The 17,642-nt window shown below is 48.9% G+C and overlaps 1 protein-coding gene across 1 annotated transcript in view; it reads right to left on the minus strand.

Moving 5' to 3' along the window:
* PAXIP1 (PAX interacting protein 1) overlaps window positions 1-17,642 on the minus strand; it is a 145,117-nt gene that overhangs the window by 60,867 nt on the left and 66,608 nt on the right. The window contains exons 7-9 of the mRNA XM_075315437.1: window positions 11,809-13,330; window positions 9,543-9,637; window positions 636-731 (exon numbers count right to left, since the gene is read on the minus strand). Of these exons, the coding sequence (XP_075171552.1) occupies window positions 636-731; window positions 9,543-9,637; window positions 11,809-13,330 (1,713 nt within the window). The remainder of the gene's footprint in view (window positions 1-635; window positions 732-9,542; window positions 9,638-11,808; window positions 13,331-17,642) is intronic.

Raw genomic sequence — 17,642 nt, forward strand, 5'->3', positions numbered from 1 at the left:
GAAATGCCCAATCGGAATTGAGTGGTGGCAATGCATTCTCTATGTGACGGCTGGAAATTATTATCATAGCGCCATTTATTCCATGGCGCTTTACAAGTGAAAAGGGTATATATAAAATCAAGTACAATAATCATGGACAATACAAGGCACAGACAGGTACAGGAGGGGAGAGGACCCTGCCTGTGAGGGCTCACAGTCTACATAGAATGGTCGAGGATACAGTAGGCTGGTGAAGTCTACAGAAGATCCCCACCGGGCATGCACTGGATCTCAAAACCATACAGCTATTGCTTCTCCACAGGGAAATTGGGAGTGACTAAGCTGCAATGAGGGGGGAGGGGTTTGTTAGCAGCCAGGAGCAGAGTCCTCCCCCTGCCCGGAGGGGAGCACTCAGCAGCTGCATCTCCATCATAGTGGAAAAAGGTCTGATTTGCAGACACGGCTTCTGGTGAAAGCAGCACTCTGGATGCAAGCCTTTATGAAACATTTAGGCTAAGAATAGATTTTATTTTTCCGGAGTACCCCTTTAAGGGCATCAACGCAAATTATCACACTGGCGATCTCGGAAAGTCTTGAGTAATCGATCTCAGAGGTGAATATTGTGCATGGAAGTGTTCAGTCACATTAGCACCTACCTGGGTATACATGCTACTGACTTGGCTCTCACACAAGAGATGGGTACAGCGGTTTGTTAGTGTCGGGTCCACGGTACCACCATGTGTCTGTATTATCTACACACAAAAAAAAGAGTTAACAGTAAAATATCCTAAATATACGTTCACATTACAGGTTAATAATCCTATATTTATGTAATCCCTGGCTGTAATGTATTTTGGCTGATTGATAATTTTTCCCCTTCAAGATGAGCTGTTAGTCTACAAGCCTCTCCAGCCACCGTGTTTTTGAATCGCTCTATCAGCAGAACCTTATTTTACAAAAACAATGCCTGGGTATCTAAGGCTCATTTGAAAGAAGGGAATTTTGTTTACTTACCGTAAATTCCTTTTCTTCTAGCTCCTATTGGGAGACCCAGACAATTGGGTGTATAGCTTCTGCCTCCGGAGGCCACACAAAGTATTACACTTTAAAAAGTGTAAACCCCTCCCCTCTGCTATACACCCTCCCGTGCATCACGGGCTCATCAGTTTTGGTGCCAAAGCAGGAAGGAGGAAACTTATGAATTGGTCTAAGGTAAATTCAATCCGAAGGATGTTCGGAGAACTGAAACCATGACCCAAAAGAACAATTCAACATGAACAACATGTGTACACAAAAGAACAACAGCCCGAAGGGAACAGGGGCGGGTGCTGGGTCTCCCAATAGGAGCTAGAAGAAAAGGAATTTACGGTAAGTAAACAAAATTCCCTTCTTCTTTGTCGCTCCATTGGGAGCCCCAGACAATTGGGATGTCCAAAAGCAATCCCTGGGTGGGTAAAAGAATACCTCGATAAAAAGAGCCGAAAAACGGCCCCCTCTTACAGGTGGGCAACTGCCGCCTGAAGGAGTCGCCTACCTAGGCTGGCATCTGCCGAATCATCGGCATGCACCTGATAGTGTTTCGTGAAAGTGTGCAGACTCGACCAGGTAGCCGCCTGACACACCTGCTGAGCCGTAGCCTGGTGTCGCAATGCCCAGGAAGCACCGACGGCTCTGGTAGAATGGGCTTTCAGCCCTGCAGGAATCGGAAGCCCAACAGAATGGTAGGCTTCAAGAATCGGTTCCTTGATCCACCGAGCCAAGGTTGACTTGAAAACCTGAAATCCCTTACTCTGGCCCGCGATAAAGACAAGAGCGCATCGGGCCGGCGCAGGGGCGCCGTGCGAGAAATGTAGAGCCGGAGTGCTCTCACCAGATCTAATAAATGCAAATCCTTTTCACATTGGTGAACTGGATGCGGACCCAAAGAGAGTAAGAAGATATCCTGATTGAGATGAAACGGGGATACCTTAGGGAGAAAGTCCGGGACCGGATGTAGAACCACCTTATCCTGGTGAGACACCAGGAAGGGGGCTTTGCCTGACAGCGCTGCTAGCTCAGACACTCTTTTGAGTGATGTGACTGCCACTAGGAAGGCTACCTTTTGCGAAAGGCGAGATAGAGAGATCCCGCATCGGCTCGAAAAGTAACTTCTGAAGAGTCGTCAGCACCCTGATAAGATCCGAGGGTGCTAACGGACGCTTGTAAGGTGGGACTATGTGGCCAACCCCCTGCAGGAACGTGCGGACCTGCGGAAGCCTGGCTAGACGCTTTTGAAAAAAAAAAAAACACGGAAAGCGCCGATACTTGTCCCTTGAGAGAGCCGAGAGACAAGCCCTTGTCCATTCCAGATTGAAGGAAAGGAGAAAAGTGGGCAAGGCAAACGGCCAGGGAGTAAACCCTGAGTCAGAGCACCAGGATAAGAAGATCCTCCAAGTCCTGTGATAGATCTTGGCGGACGTTGGTTTCCTGGCCTGTCTCATGATGGCAATGACGTCTGGAGATATCCCTGATGACGTTAGGAGCCAGGACTCAATGGCCACACAGTCAGGTTTAGGGCCGCAGAATTCAGAAGGAAAAATGGCCCTTGAGACCGCCAGTCTGGTCGGTCTGGGAGTGCCCACGTTTGACCCACCGTGAGGTGCCACAGATCCGGGTACCACGATCACCTCGGCCAGTCTGGGCGACGAGGATGGCGCGGCGACAGTCTGACCTGATCTTGCATAACACTCTGGGCAGTAGTGCCAGAGGAGGAAATACATAAGGCAGTCGAAACTGCGACCAGTCCTGAAGTAGCGCGTCTGCCGCTAGAGCTCTGTGATCCGTGGACCGAGCCATGTATGCCGGGACTTTGTTGTTGTGCCGAGACGCCATTAGATCGACGTCTGGCGTTACCCAGCGGCAACAGATCTCTAGAACACGTCCAGGTGAAGAGACCATTCCCCTGCGTCCATGCCCTGGCGACTGAGAAAATCTGCTTCCCAGTTTTCTACGCCCGGGATGTGAACTGCGGAGATGGTGTAGGCTGTGGCTTCCGCCCACAGCAGAATCCGCCGAACTTCTCGGAAGGCTTGACGACTGCGTGTGCCGCCCTGGTGGTTGATGTACGCAACCGCCGTGGCGATGTCCGATTGAATTCGGATCTGCCTGCCCTCCAGCCACCGCTGGAACGCCTTTAGGGCTAGATACACTGCCCTTATCTCCAGAACATTGATCTGAAGGGAGGACTCTGTTGGAGTCCAGGTTCTCTGAGCCGAGTGGTGGAGGAAGACCGCTCCCCACCCTGACCGACTCGCGTCCGTCGTGACCACAGCCCCGGCTGGGGCCGGAAGGATTTTCCCTTCGCCCAGGAAGTGGAAAGAAAGAGAGACGTTCTTGTCTAGGGACGTCGACCTCCTGTCCCATTTGTGGTGTCCGATAGAAGCGGACGCAGACGAAACTGCGCAAGGGAACTGCCTCCCTTGCTGCCACCATCTTCCTTAGAAAGTGCATGAGGCGCCTCAAGGGGTGTGACTGGGCCCGAAGGAGAGAGTGCACCCCTGTCTGTAGTGAACGCTGATTATGCAGCGGAAGCTTCACTATCGCTGAGAGAGTATGAAACTCCATCCCGAGGTAAGTCAGTGATTGGGTCGGTGTCAGTTTTGACCTTAGAAATTTGATGATCCACCCGAACCCCTGGAGAGTCTCCAGAGCAATGGTCAGGTTGTGTTGACATGCCACCCAGGAGGGTGTCTTGACTAGAAGATCGTCTAGGTAAGTGATCACCGAGTGGCCCTGAGAGTGTAGGACTGCCACCACTGCTGCCATGACCTTGGTGAAGACCCGTGGGGCTGTTTCCATGCCGAAGGCAGTGCCCCGAACTGAAGGTGTTCGTCCCCGATGGCGAAACGCAGGAAACGTTGATGCTCTGGTGCAATCGGCACATGGAGATAAGCATCCCTGATGTCGATTGATGCTAGGAAGTCTCCTTGTGCCATCGAGGCGATGACAAAGCGGAGAGATTCCATCCGGAACCGTCAGGTTCTCACATGTCTGTTGAGCCGTGTGAAGTCCAGAACGGGGCGGAATGAACCGTCCTTTCTTGGTACCACGAACAAGTTGGAGTAAAAACCGCGACTACGTTCTTGAAGGGGAACGGGTAACGCAACTCCTCCTGCCTTCAGAGTGTTCACCGCCTGAAAACGTGCATCAGCTCGCTCGGAGGGCGGAGATGTTGTGAAGGAACGAGTCGGAGGACGAGAACTGAGCTCTATCCTGTAACCGTGAGACAGAATGTCGCTCATCCAACGGTCTTGGACATGTGGAGACCGCTCCCCTGACCTGGACCGCCATGCAGAAGAGTTTCTCTGGCTCTTCTGTGGCCTGTTGGACGATAAGATGGGGACCTAGCTGAGGGTGCTAAGGTCTCTTTGGTATGGGCTGGGTAAGCACGAGTCCATTCCTTTGGAATGCTCAATCGATTCATCCAATTGTGCGCCAAACAATCGGTCGCCAGAAAATGGCAAACCGGACAAGAGCTTCTTGGAAGCAGAGACTGCCTTCCATTCTCGTAGCCACATGGCCCTGCGGCCTGCCACCGGATTGGCGGATGCTACCGCTGTACGGCAAGCCGAGTCCAGGACAGCATTCATGGCGTAGGATGAAAATACCGACGCCTGGGACGTCGAAGACGCTAATTGCGGAGCAGAGTATGACCGCATTAATCTCAGACAGAGCAGCTGAGATAGCCTGGAGTGCCCACACTGCTGCAAAGGCTGGGGCAACGGACGCGCCTATGGCTTCATAGATGGATTTCATTAGGAGCTCTATCTGCCTGTCCGTGGCATTCTTGAGCGTTGAACCGTCAGCCACTGCTACTACGGATCTAGCCGCCCGTCTAGAGACTGGAGGGCCACCTTGGAACACTGAGCCCAACCCTTAACCACGTCAGAGGGGAAGGGATAACGTGTGTTATTAATGCGTTTATTAACACGCTTGTCCGGGAAAGCCCTGTGCTTCTGGACAGCATCTCTGAAGCATTGAGAGCCACGTCCGGACAGAGTCCTGGGCTGCGACCTCCGCCTCATCCTCTAGAGAGTCCTCAAGCTGAGACTCTTGATGTAGTCGGGGAAGATTCTAAGCAAGCCCGCTTAGTCGGTCTGGGACTGCAGTCCGTGCCGGAGTCCCCCACGTAATAACTAGAGGTCCCCCCAGGAGCCCGCTGCGTCGCGGACCGAGCGGGGCCTGTGAGCGATCCCGCAGTGCCCGGGGCCTGTGTAAGGGGCCGGTCTGGGCTGCAAGCTTCTAGTATCTTAGCAGACCATATGTCCATAGACTGAGCCCTGGATTGTGAAAGTGACTCAGAGAGTTTTTCAGCAAAAGCTGCAAACTCTGTCCCTGCCGTCTGGACAGGGGACGCCGGCGGTTCTACCCGGGCCGAGTCCAACCAGTGCCCCAGGCTCCGTGGAGACCGCTCTGAGCGAGTGCCACATGGCCCGAGCAATGCTCACAGTGATCACTGAGTATGTACCGCCGAACTGTGAAAATGCATACAATATTATATATATATATATATATATATATATATATATATATATATATATATATATATATATATATATATATATATATATATATATATATATACACAGTTCAGCACTCTAGGTGGCCCAGCCCGATGGGAAGAAGCCACCTGGCTTACCGACCGCTCAAGCAGTGTGTGCTGCTTAAAAACATGGCTGTCGGCGTTTACAGGGGAAGAGGGGGCCGTGGGCGGAACCCCAAAAGTGCGGGAATCTGGAGTCCCGGAGTGAAAAGTGAGGGGGGCGGAGGACAGCCAAGTGTGCTCCAGCCCTCACTGTCGGCGTCAGACCGACCGTCCCGCCCCTCCCCCTGACTGGCAGGTCCGGGGGCGGGAGTTTAAGGCACTAGGCCGCAAAAGCCGGGGGCTAAAGTTAAAAACCTCGGCCGGCCAGCAGGCGCGGTCGTCCCGTACTACCCCCGCAGTCGCCGCCAAGTCTGAGGCCAAGGTGCTCCATGCACCGTCCCCGAGGGGACACTGAGTACCTGTGCGGGGATCTGTGCCGTAGAGTGATTAGTGAGGGGGGCGGAGGACAGCCCAGTCTGCTCCAGCCCTCACTGTCGGCGTCAGCCCGACCGTCCCGCCCTTCCCCCTGACTGGCAGGTCCGGGGGCGGGAGCTTAAGGCACTAGGCCGCAAAAGCCGGGGGCTAAAGTGGAAAACCGCGGCCGGCCAGCAGGCACGGTCGGCGCGGTAGTCCCGTACCAACCCCGCAATCGCTGCCAAGTCTAAGTCCAAGGTGCTCCATGCACCGTCCCTAAGGGGACACTGAGTACCTGTGCGGGGATCTGTGCCATAGAGTGATTAGTGAGGGGGGCGGAGGACAGCCAAGTGTGCTCCAGCCCTCACTGTCGGCGTCCGACCGACCGTCCCGCCCTACCCCCTGACTGGCAGGGCCGGGAGCGGGAGTTTAAGGCACTAGGCCGCAAAAGCCGGGGACTAAAGTTAAAACCGCGGCCGGCAAGCAGGCGCGGTCGGCGCGGTAGTCCCGGCGTCATACCAATCACTTCAGTCGCTGCAGCGTCTGAGGTCCAGGTGCTCTATGCACCGTCCCCAAGGGGACACAGAGTACCTGTAGATGCAGGGCCCTGTCCCTGATGATACTCAGTCTCCTGTCCGTCAGATTCCCTCAGGGGCTGCGGAGGGAGCCCGGTCCCAGTGCCTGGATGACCGGATAGGATCCCACTTCTCCCAGAGCCCCTAAGGGATGGGGAAGGAAAACAGCATGTGGCTCCTGCCTGTGTACCCGCAATGGGTACCTCAACCTTAACAACACCGCCGACTCAGTGGGGTGAGAAGGGAGCATGCCGGGAGCCCTGTGAGGGGCCCTCTTTTCTTCCATCCGATAAAATCAGCAGCTGCTGCTGACTAAAATGGGAGCATGAGTGCATGTGTGCCTCCTTCAACACAAAGCATAAAACTGATGAGCCCGTGATGCACGGGAGGGTGTATAGCAGAGGGGAGGGGTTTACACTTTTTAAAGTGTAATACTTTGTGTGGCCTCCGGAGGCAGAAGCTATACACCCAATTGTCTGGGTCTCCCAATGGAGCGACAAAGAAATGTAACGTTCCCTGAAAATGTATATGAAATTAGTTAAAGGTAATTTTTTTTTGCATAATTAGTATTAACAAGTTGTTGGATACCATAGAATGGTAGAGTTGGAAGGGACCTCAAGGGCCATCAGGTCCAAACCCCTGTGAGTGCAGATTTTCCTAAATAAACCCAGCCATATGTTTATACAGTTTCTGCTTGAAGATTTCCATTGATGGAGACCTCACTACCTCCTGTGGTCACCTGTTCTCCTAATGTCTAAGGCTGCTTTCACACTACGTTTTTTTTAACATGCGTCATGAACGTTTTTTTGCTGTAAAAGTGGATCCTGTTTTTACAAAGAAAAACGCATGCAAACGCATGTGTTATTTTGCAGGATCCTGTCACTTGAAGTTTATGAAGTTTATGGGCGGGCATTGCAGTCATGTGATCGGGAGTGAGGGGAACTGAACGTGACAGACTGGGAGCCGGCATCTGACAGCTGTGGACCCTGGTAACCAAGGTACACATCGGGTAACTAAGCGAAGTGCTTTGCTTGGATACCCAATATTTACCTTGGTTACGAGCGTCCGCAGCTGCTAGCAGCCGGGCTGCCTGCTCCCTGCACACGTAACCAAGGTAAACATCGGGTCACTAAGCGAAGCACTTTGCTTGGTTACCCGATATTTACCTTGGTTACGAACGTCTGCCACTCTCAAGCGGGGGGGAGAGAGGGAGGGGGAGCGAGAGGGAGCGAGAGGGAGGGGGAGCGAGAGGGAGGGGGAGCGAGAGGGAGGGGGAGCGAGAGGGAGGGGGAGAGAGAGGGAGGGGGAGAGAGAGGGAGGGGGAGAGAGAGGGAGGGGGAGCGAGAGGGAGGGGGAGCGAGAGGGAGGGGGAGCGAGAGGGAGGGGGAGCGAGAGGGAGGGGGAGCGAGAGGGAGGGGGAGCGAGAGGGAGGGGGAGCGAGAGGGAGGGGGAGCGAGAGGGAGGGGGAGCGAGAGGGAGGGGGAGCGAGAGGGAGGGGGAGAGAGAGGGAGGGGGAGAGAGAGAGACTGATCACGCCAGGCTGGTTTCTGGCCATGCTCAGTAGAGCAAGCAGGATCCTGTCTATCAGCATGCCAGCGTTCACATGCGTTTGCGTGCAGTATAGTCAGGATCCAGCGACTTGTAGTATTTGGACGCAGCTCAAAAACGCTACAATTAACATTTTTGAAAAAAGTTAAAAAACTGCAACTCGCTGGATCCTCACTATAACGCACGCAAACGCAGGTGAGTGCATGTTGACGCGAGTCCATTGCAAATGCATTGAAATGAAAACGCATTTGCACTGGATCCATTTTTGCGTTAAAAAAATGTTCATGAAGGATATTAAAAAAACGTAGTGTGAAAGCAGCCTAATCTGAATCTCCTTCCTTTCAGTTTTATCCCATTGCTTCTTGTACTTCCTTGTGCTAATGAGAATAGGGTAGTTCCCTCTGTACTGTGACTGCCTTTCAGATATTTGTAGACCGCTATTAAGTCTCCTCTCAGTCTTCTCTTTTTCAAACTAAACATCACTAGTTCTTTCAGCCGGTCTTCATATGACATGGTTGGCAGACCTTCTACCATATTGGACTTGCTCCAATATATCGATGTCTTTCTTGAATTGGGGAGCCCAGAACTATACACAGTATTCCAGGTGGGGTCTAATATCAGTAAGACCGATGTCAAACTCCTGGTACTCGGACAACTCAAAGAGGCTGTGGTGTCAGTAAGGGCTCATTCATACACCAGTTTTTTTGCGTACAAGTGCGATTTGTGCTTTTAACAGATAACACTTGCAACTATGACGAACTTATAAAACTGATTTTTCTTGCAAATTGAGTGGTCAGTGCAAAATCATGGAGAAATGTCCGACGGATCAAGCTCAACTATGAAAGTTTGTGTGTCCATGGAAAAAAAATCAAGACAGCGTTTGATGCCACTAGAGTGCTGTCCAACATTCACAGATGAGAGATAGGAGAATTTTCCTCATCAGTGAAAAACCAATGACAAACTGACCAAACTGATGAAAAACGGGCCGATTTTGTTCCTACGAGAAAGTCCTTGACATCTGAATGTCCACCCGTAAAGGATAGTAGCTGGTTCAGATTTTTACCTTTCTATCAGGTCTACTAGAGGGGGCAGTTACAATTATCTGGGAGTTGCACAGTCCCGGCAGAACGCTGGGACTGGTGGGGCTATGAGGAGTCCAGAACTCCATGGTTTTTTTTAGGTAAAACACATTAAACTTCATAACCTTGGTCATCTATAGCTCATATACTGTATGTAACACTGATTTAGCAGATATTTCAATCTCTAAATAGTTTAGATAACGGACATAAAATAAAAACATTTAAAAAACAACAAATCATATAAGTTAGGAACACCAGGACAGACTAGTAGGAACTCTAGTGAAGCCATGTAAGGAAGGAGGTCACAGATCACATTACACCTACCCGCTTCCAAGTTGCTAAAAGTTGTTTATCAGACATCTGCTCCGGGTAATCAGCAATGGCAAATACACAGCCCATCAAAAAGTAATCTTCAGGAACTGAAAGTCCAAATATAGACAAATCCATTAAAAAAAAAAAAATACTGAAATATTGCAGTTATCAGACTAGTGATTGAAGCACACACAATAAACTGACATTCTCTGCCTCTGCAGCTCACTAGATACCGTATTTTTTGGATAAGACGCACTTTCCCTCCCTAAAATTTGGGAGCAAAACAAGGGGTGCATCTTGTAATACAAATGTAGCTTACCGGCAGTGGTAGAGAGGGGTCACAGGAGGCAGCAGAGGTACTTTGGGTCCCGGGTGTTGTGCTGGGTGCTGTGCTGTCGGCGATGCGGGCTTCAAATAATGGTACCCGGAGTCAGCGTGTGCACAGATGGAGCTCTCAGTTCAAGATCTCATCTGCGCACGTGCCACGTCCAACCCACAGATTCCCTGCAGCGGACTTAAGGAGAATGACACCCGGAGGTGGCACAAGATATCCCAGCTTGTCATTGAGCCGAGAGCTCCATTTGCACATGCGCCAACTCTGGGCGCCATTTCTTTGAAGCCCGCACTGCCGACAGCTTCTGGATGCTGCTCCTGCCTCATAGCGCCTGCAGTAAGCACCTAGGACACCTGCTGCACCGCCCTACTCCAGCACAGCCCCGGCTTCATGTGACCATGCCCCACCACCACTGACGCCCCCTGCCGGTAAGACAACACTGGATTATAAAACGGACCCTATATTTTTTCCTCTAAATTATGGGTGCGTCTTATAATCCGGTGCATCCTATAAACAGAAAAGTACGGTAAGATAGCTGTGTAGACTGGGACAGAATAAGCAGAGTTAGCTCAGGGGTGAAATATTTAAAGGGAACTTGTCAGCAGAAATTTCGCCCAAAACCTAAAAGATTCCCCCTCTGCAGCTCCTAGGCTGCATTCTAGAAAGGTCCCTGTTATTATTATGCCCCATGTGAGACCAAAATAAAGACTTTATAAAGTTGTACCTTTTTGTATTCAGATTCTGTAAATGTGACACGGGGGCGGGCTTTCTGGAGTCCGTTATTCTGCCTCCTGGTCCTGTATGCCGCCCCCCATCGCTCCTTTCCATAGCTGATGCACCGCCCACTGCTCCAGCCATCCCCGCGCATGCCCAGTGCCAGTCTCACGGGACTGAGCAGTGTGACCGCTGGTGACGTGTGCGCAGGCAAGTGATTATGGGCGGGGCTGTGATTGTTATCAGCCAGTACCCGCCCATAATCTCGTGAGCGCGCAAACCTCACCAGCGGTCACACTGTGCTCAGGGTAGATGCTAGACTGTATGGGCTGCTTCCAGGGATGACATCCCTTTTGTCACGTGATAGTATTTTGAACACGCCCCTATCACGTGACAAAAGGGATGTCATCCCTGGAAGCAGCCCATACAGTCTAGCATCTACCCTGAGCACAGTGTGACCGCTGGTGAGGTTTGCGAGCTCACGAGATTATGGGCGGGTACTTGCTGATAACAATCACAGCCCCGCCCATAATCACTTGCCTGCGCACACGTCACCAGCGGTCACACTGCTCAGTCCCGTGAGACTGGCACTGGGCATGCGCGGGGATGGCTGGAGCAGTGGGCGGTGCATCAGCTATGGAAAGGAGCGATGGGGGGCGGCATACAGGACCAGGAGGCAGAATAACGGACGCCAGAAAGCCCGCCCCCGTGTCACATTTACAATATCTGAATACAAAAAGGTACCCCTTTATAAAGTCTTTATTTTGGTCTCACATGGGGCACAATAATAACAGATTTCTAGAATGCAGCACAGGAGCTGCAGAGGGGGAATCTTTTAGGTTTTGGGCGAAATTTCTGCTGACAGGTTCCCTTTAATAACATCTCTATGGGGAGCACTGCAGTCTTGCAGCGCCGGGGTCCTGGGTTTAAATCCCACCAAAGCCAACATCTGCTAGGAGTTTGTATGGTCTATCCGTGTTTGTAGTGTGGGAGGAAGCCCATTCAAACACATGGATAGGGAATTTATAGTGAGCCCCAATGGGGAGAGTGATAATGAGGTCTGTAAAGCTCTGAAAAACAAAATGATGGCGCTAAAGAAGTAAAATAAATAATGGTTCTGCTGCATATCTAATTCCAGAACACTGACAATAGCAGAGTAGTGTTCCTGTAGTGGAGCCTCAGCAGTCATCACTTTGGCTAAACACACAATAGAAAATCTAATTAACTTACTCTCCAGTGATGGGTCGTGTCCATGAAGCTGCTGAGATTGGGGCGGCTGTTGACTAGGTGTCTGGGGTGGCACTTGCTGTATCTGTCCCAGTTGCTGCTGGTTTTGCATTTGCCGCTGCTGTAGACGCTGAAGGTGCTGTTGTTGGAGCTGCTGTTGTAACTGCTGAAGGCTGTGTTTTTGCTGCGTAGCCTGTTGGGCTTGGAGCGGAGGCTGCGGCAGGGTCACCTGTTGAACCTGCGCCTGTTGCAGCGTCACTGGCTGCTGAATTTGCGATTGCTGAGCCTGCGGCATTTGCTGCTGCTGCTGAAGGCCAGCTTGTTGCAGCTGCTGCTGTTGCTGAATTTGCTGCTGTTGCAGCAGCGTCTGTTGTTGAAGTTGCTGCTGTTTCATTTGCTGCTGTTGCAGCTGAAGTGTTTGTTGCTGCTGCTGCAATTGCTGCTGATTGAGTGCTTGTGGTTGAAGCATTTGGGAGGGAATCTGATGCGGCTGATGAGTTTGATTCGGAATTTGATGCTGAATCTGAATACTATGTGGTTGCATTTGGTGTTGTTGAAGTGCCTGTGTCTGAACTTGATGCTGCTGCTGAAGGGCTTGCGGTTGTACATGATGCTGTGGGGTTTGGGCCTGGATTTGCTGCTGCTGTAGGGACTGTACTTGGATTTGCTGCTGCTGTAGAGACTGTGCCTGCATTTGATGTTGCTGCTGAATGGATGACGGCTGAATCTGCTGCTGGATTGCCTGTGACTGAATCTGCTGCTGTTGTAGAGCCTGAGTCTGGATTTGCTGCTGCTGCAGTGTATGTAACTGAGAGTGGGGCTGAATTTGCTGCTGCTGCTGCTGAATAGCATGCTGCTGTAGTTGCTGCTTTTGCTGCAATGTCAAATGTTGTATCTGCTGTTGCTGAAGCTGCTGAATGCTTTGTTGAAGGTTTTGCTGCGGTAAACCGGGCTGAAGAGTCTGCTGTTGCTGAATGTTCTGCTGCAGCGACTGTTGCTGCTGTATAGACGTCTGAATTGTCTGCTGCTGTCCTGGAGTCTGCTGCCGTTGAAGGATTTGCTGTATATTTTGCTGCTGAAGCGTTTGCTGTAGTGTTTGCTGCTGCTGCTGTTGCTGAAGATGCTGTTGTTGCTGCAACTGCTGGAGTTGCTGCTGAAGTGCGTGCTGCTGTTGGAAGTGCTGCATGGATTGCTGCTGCGGACGAAGTATCTGTTGCTGCTGTGAGAATTGCAGCTGAGTGAAGTGGTGCGGTTGGTTCACCTGTGAAAACTGATGTTGCGGAAAAACCTGCTGGGTGATTTGCTGCTGTTGCTGCTGCTGCAGTTGCATGAGCTGCTGCGGCTGAAGCTGCACAAGCGGATGGTGCTGCGGCTGCTGCGTCTGATGGGACTGCTGCTGTAAGAGCTGTTGAGCTTCTGGCGTTAGGGATTTCATCTGATTGAACAACACAGCATTAGGATGTGCTTGCTGGGGATGGCTGCCTTGTTCTAAGTTTTTGGTTGAAGCAGAGAGCGTTTGTAAAAGCTATGGAAGAATGGGAACACGTTAGAGAAAAGGCGAGATACATGCGTATAGATATACAGTATTGTGCAAAAGTATTAGGCAAGTGTGCAAAAAATGCTGAAAATTAAGAATGCTTTCAAAAACTGAAGAATACTTTGTTTTCATCAATTAACAAAATGCAAAGTGAATGGACAAAAGAGAAATCTGGATCAAATCAATAGTTGGTGTATTCACTCCTTTGCCATCAAAACAGCATCCGTTCTTCTGGGTACCCTTGCACTAAGTCCGGAATTTTGTAGGAATATAATCAGGAGTATAACTACCCAATTATACCAGATCATCTTTTTCATATGTAGGTTACAAAAAAGTCACTAACTGAAACAGAAACAGCTGTGGAGGAGGCTTAAAGAGAATCTGTCAGTAGGATAAATATTCCTTAACTGTCAACATGGGCATACAGGTCATAGGAAACGATACCTTGATATCTACGATCTAATATTTTATTCCAGAGAAAGCCACATTTTTCTTATTGATAAATGTTCTGTTAAAGGGAACCTGTCACCAGATTTGGGTCCTATAAGCTGCAGCCACCACCAGTGAGCTCATATATACAGTATTCTAACATGCTGTATATAAGAGCCCAGGCCGCTGTGTAGAACGTAAAAATCACTTTATCATACTTACCTAAACTGTCGCTGCGGTGCAGCTGGGTCATATGGTCGTCTCCGTTCTCCGGGTACGGTGCCTCCTCCTTCAGAAGCCTGGGTGCATGACGCGTCCTACATCATACACACTCGCCGGTCCTGTGCAGGAGCACTACAATACTTTGATCTGCCCTGCTCAGGGCAGATAAAAAATGCGCCTACGCAGGATCTCAATGCCGGCGAGTGTGGATGACGTAGGACGCGTCATGCACCCTGGCTTCAGAAGATGGACGACAAAGATGGCCGAAAGAGGAGGCGCCGGCAACAGAGGACGGAGATGCCTATATGACTCAACTTTACCACAGCAACCGTTTAGGTGAGTATCATAAAGTGATTTTTACGTTCTACACAGCAGTCTGGATGGACTCTTATATACAGCATGTTAGAATGCTGTATATAAGAGCCCACTGGTGGGGGCCGCAGCTTATAGGCCCCAAAACTGGTGACAGGTTCCCTTTAAGATCTCTGGCCCAGACATAGATCTCCCAGAGAATCTTCCTCCAGGGTTTATTATTAATGAAGAGGGCATTACAATAGTGAGACATGTAATGAGTGACAGTCTGCTCACTCTCCTGATCTATATATCAAGTATGGAAACGTTTGGAGCTCCCTCTTGTGGTCAGTGCTGGCGGTGCAGTTGATGTGTGGAATGAAAGCCACACACCTGTGGAGGACTGGCAATCAGGGACAGATTGGGCTATTTATCTGAGTAGTTTTTTCTAGTTCTTTGCCGGTGGTCAATGTCTCCTGTGTGTTAAGGACATTCTGTAACCAGCTCTACTCACTACCAGAACACCTCTCAGATAAGTGGTCTTTGTACTTCTGCTGTTTTCCATTTTCTTGTTTTTTCACTTCTTTTGAGTACCCTGGAATCTAGGTGAGGCCGGTGGTACTGTTATGATTCAGGGACCGAGGAGGATAAAAAAATGCAAAATCCCAAAAAGGTAACAGAGTGGCTGGAAACTTAATGGACTGCAGACCTAATCCTGACACACAACTAGAAGTAGCCGTGGGGCATGCCTACGATGACCTGGACGCCTCGACAAAGCTGGAGATCCAAATAATTTCACAGATAGAGATATAAGAAAGCTAATCTGCCTCGGAGCAGTCCCCAAAAGATAGATAGATAGCACCCCACATGTAAAGGCTACGGTGATATAGAAAAACACAATACAAAGACAGAAAAGACAGATTCAGCAAAGGTGAGGCCCAAACTATCTTTATAGGAAAGGATAGGAAAGAGTAACTGTTTGCAGCCGTAAAAACCCTAATATATACCAGCACTTCTGATATGGAAAAATCCTGAGGTCACACAACCTCTCCCCCACTATATCAGCACTCTGGTGTTACTGAGATCCAAAAACACTAATACAGATGAGGGACTGAATTAATACCAAGCATGACAAACACAATATCTTGCAGAATCATGGAGCTAAGTATACAAACACTCCCAGCAGGGAATGATCCCATTCCACCAAGAACTCCACACAGAAAAATAGGAATCAAGCATTAGTATCAAAAGCAGAAAAAACAACAAGAAAGTGGAAAACAAACAGCAGAGGTACAAAGACCACTTATCTGAGACGAGTTCTGGTAGTGAGCAGGGCTGGTTACAGAATGTCCTTAACACACAGGAGACATTGACCACCGACAAAGAACTAGAGAAAACTACTCAGTTAAATAGCCCAATGTGACCCCGATTGTCAGTCAGTCCTCCACAAGTGTGTGGCTTTCATTACACACATCAACTGCACCGCCAGCACTGACCACAAGAGGGAGCCCCAAACTGGAAAACGTATTCACAACAGACGTGTATTCGGGCTATGAAGAGCTTTATGGGATTCAAAAAGGTTCTTTTATTTATACCAACGCATTTTCTAAAGGGAAGGAGGAAATGGGGAAAAAAAAAAAAAAGTGTTTGAGAGAAAGTGAAGTGGTTAACTAAATTATGGGGGGATTAAAAAAAAAATTGGGGAAGGAGAAGGAAGCAGAGAAAAAGCTTAAAACGTCAAAGCAGATTGATACATAGGAGTGTGAAAGAGATGACAATTCGAGGTCCTCAACTGGCAGCGTAATTAAATAGTACCCGCAAAACTCCAGTGTCATTGTCTACACTGTGAAGAGGCGACTCTGGCCTTCAGGGCAGAGTTGCAAAGAAAAAGCCATATCAAATACTGGCAAATAAAAGGAAAAGATTAATATGAGCAAAAGAACACAGACATTGGACAGAGGAAGATTGGAAAAAAGTGTTATGGACAGGCGAATCGAAGTTTGAGGTGTTTGGATCACACAGAAGAACATTTGTGAGATGCAGAACTACTGAAAAGATGCTGGAAGAGTGTCTGAGGCCATCTGTCAAGCATGGTGGAGGTAATGTGATGGTCTGGGGTTGCTTTGGTGCTGGTAAATTGGGAGATTTGTACAATGTAAAAGAGATTTTGAATAAGGAAGGCTATCACTCCATTTTGCAAAACCATGCCATACCCTGTGGACAGCGCTTGATTGGAGCCAATTTCATCCTACAACAGGACAATGACCCAAAGCATACCTCCAAATTATGCATGAACTATTTAGGGAAGAAGCAGGCAGCTGGTATTCTATCTGTAATGGAGTGGCCCAGTCACCAGATCTCAACCCTATTGAGCTGTTGTGGGAGCAGCTTGACCGTATGGTACACAAAAAGTGCGCATCAAGCCAATCCAACTTGTGGGAGGGGGGGAAAGCATGGGGGGGAAATATCTCCAGATTACCTCCGCAAATTAACAGCTAGAATGCCAAAGATCTGCAAAGCTGGAATTGCTGCAAAAGAGCATTCTATGATGAAAGCAAAGTGTGAAGAGAAAATTATTATTTCAAGTAAAAATCATTCTTTCTAATGTAGTCTAAGGCTGGACTGTACTTTCTATTCATCATGCAACTCGTTTGATAAATAAAAGTATGATTTTTCATGGAGAAGACAACATTGTTTGGATAACCTCAAAGTTTTGAACTGTAGTAATAAATAAATTTTATTATATATATATATATATATATATATATATATATATATATATATATATATATATATATATATATATATATATATATATATATATATATATATATATATATATATATATTATACACATATATACACACATACTAGAAGGTGGCCCGATTCTACGCATCGGGTATTCTAGAATTTACGTATTGTGTAGTTCACGTATGATTTTTGTTACATACATACATACATACATACATACATACATACATACATACATACATACATATATATATATATATATATATATATATATATATATATAGATAGATAGATAGATGTTGTTGTGTGTAGTTACCAAGTGTTTGTGTAGGGGCTGTACATGTTCTGGGTGTTGTCTGGGTGTGACGGGGGTGAGAGCGGTGTTGTAGGTGTGTTGCGTTGTTTGTGGAGCGCTGTGTGTCTGTAGCGTTGTGTGTGTGTTGCGCGGCTTGTGTGTGTGTGGTGTGTTTTGGGGGGAGGTATGTTTTGTGCAATGTGTGTGTTGTGCGGTATGTGCGTATATTTGTGTGTGCAGCGTTGTCTGTGTGTGTGGGTGTCTGTGTAGGGCAGTTGTTTGTGGTTCCCAGTGTGTGTGTGTGTGGTGTGT

This window comes from Anomaloglossus baeobatrachus, chromosome 6 (genome assembly GCF_048569485.1).
Source record: "Anomaloglossus baeobatrachus isolate aAnoBae1 chromosome 6, aAnoBae1.hap1, whole genome shotgun sequence".
NCBI lineage: Eukaryota > Metazoa > Chordata > Amphibia > Anura > Aromobatidae > Anomaloglossus > Anomaloglossus baeobatrachus.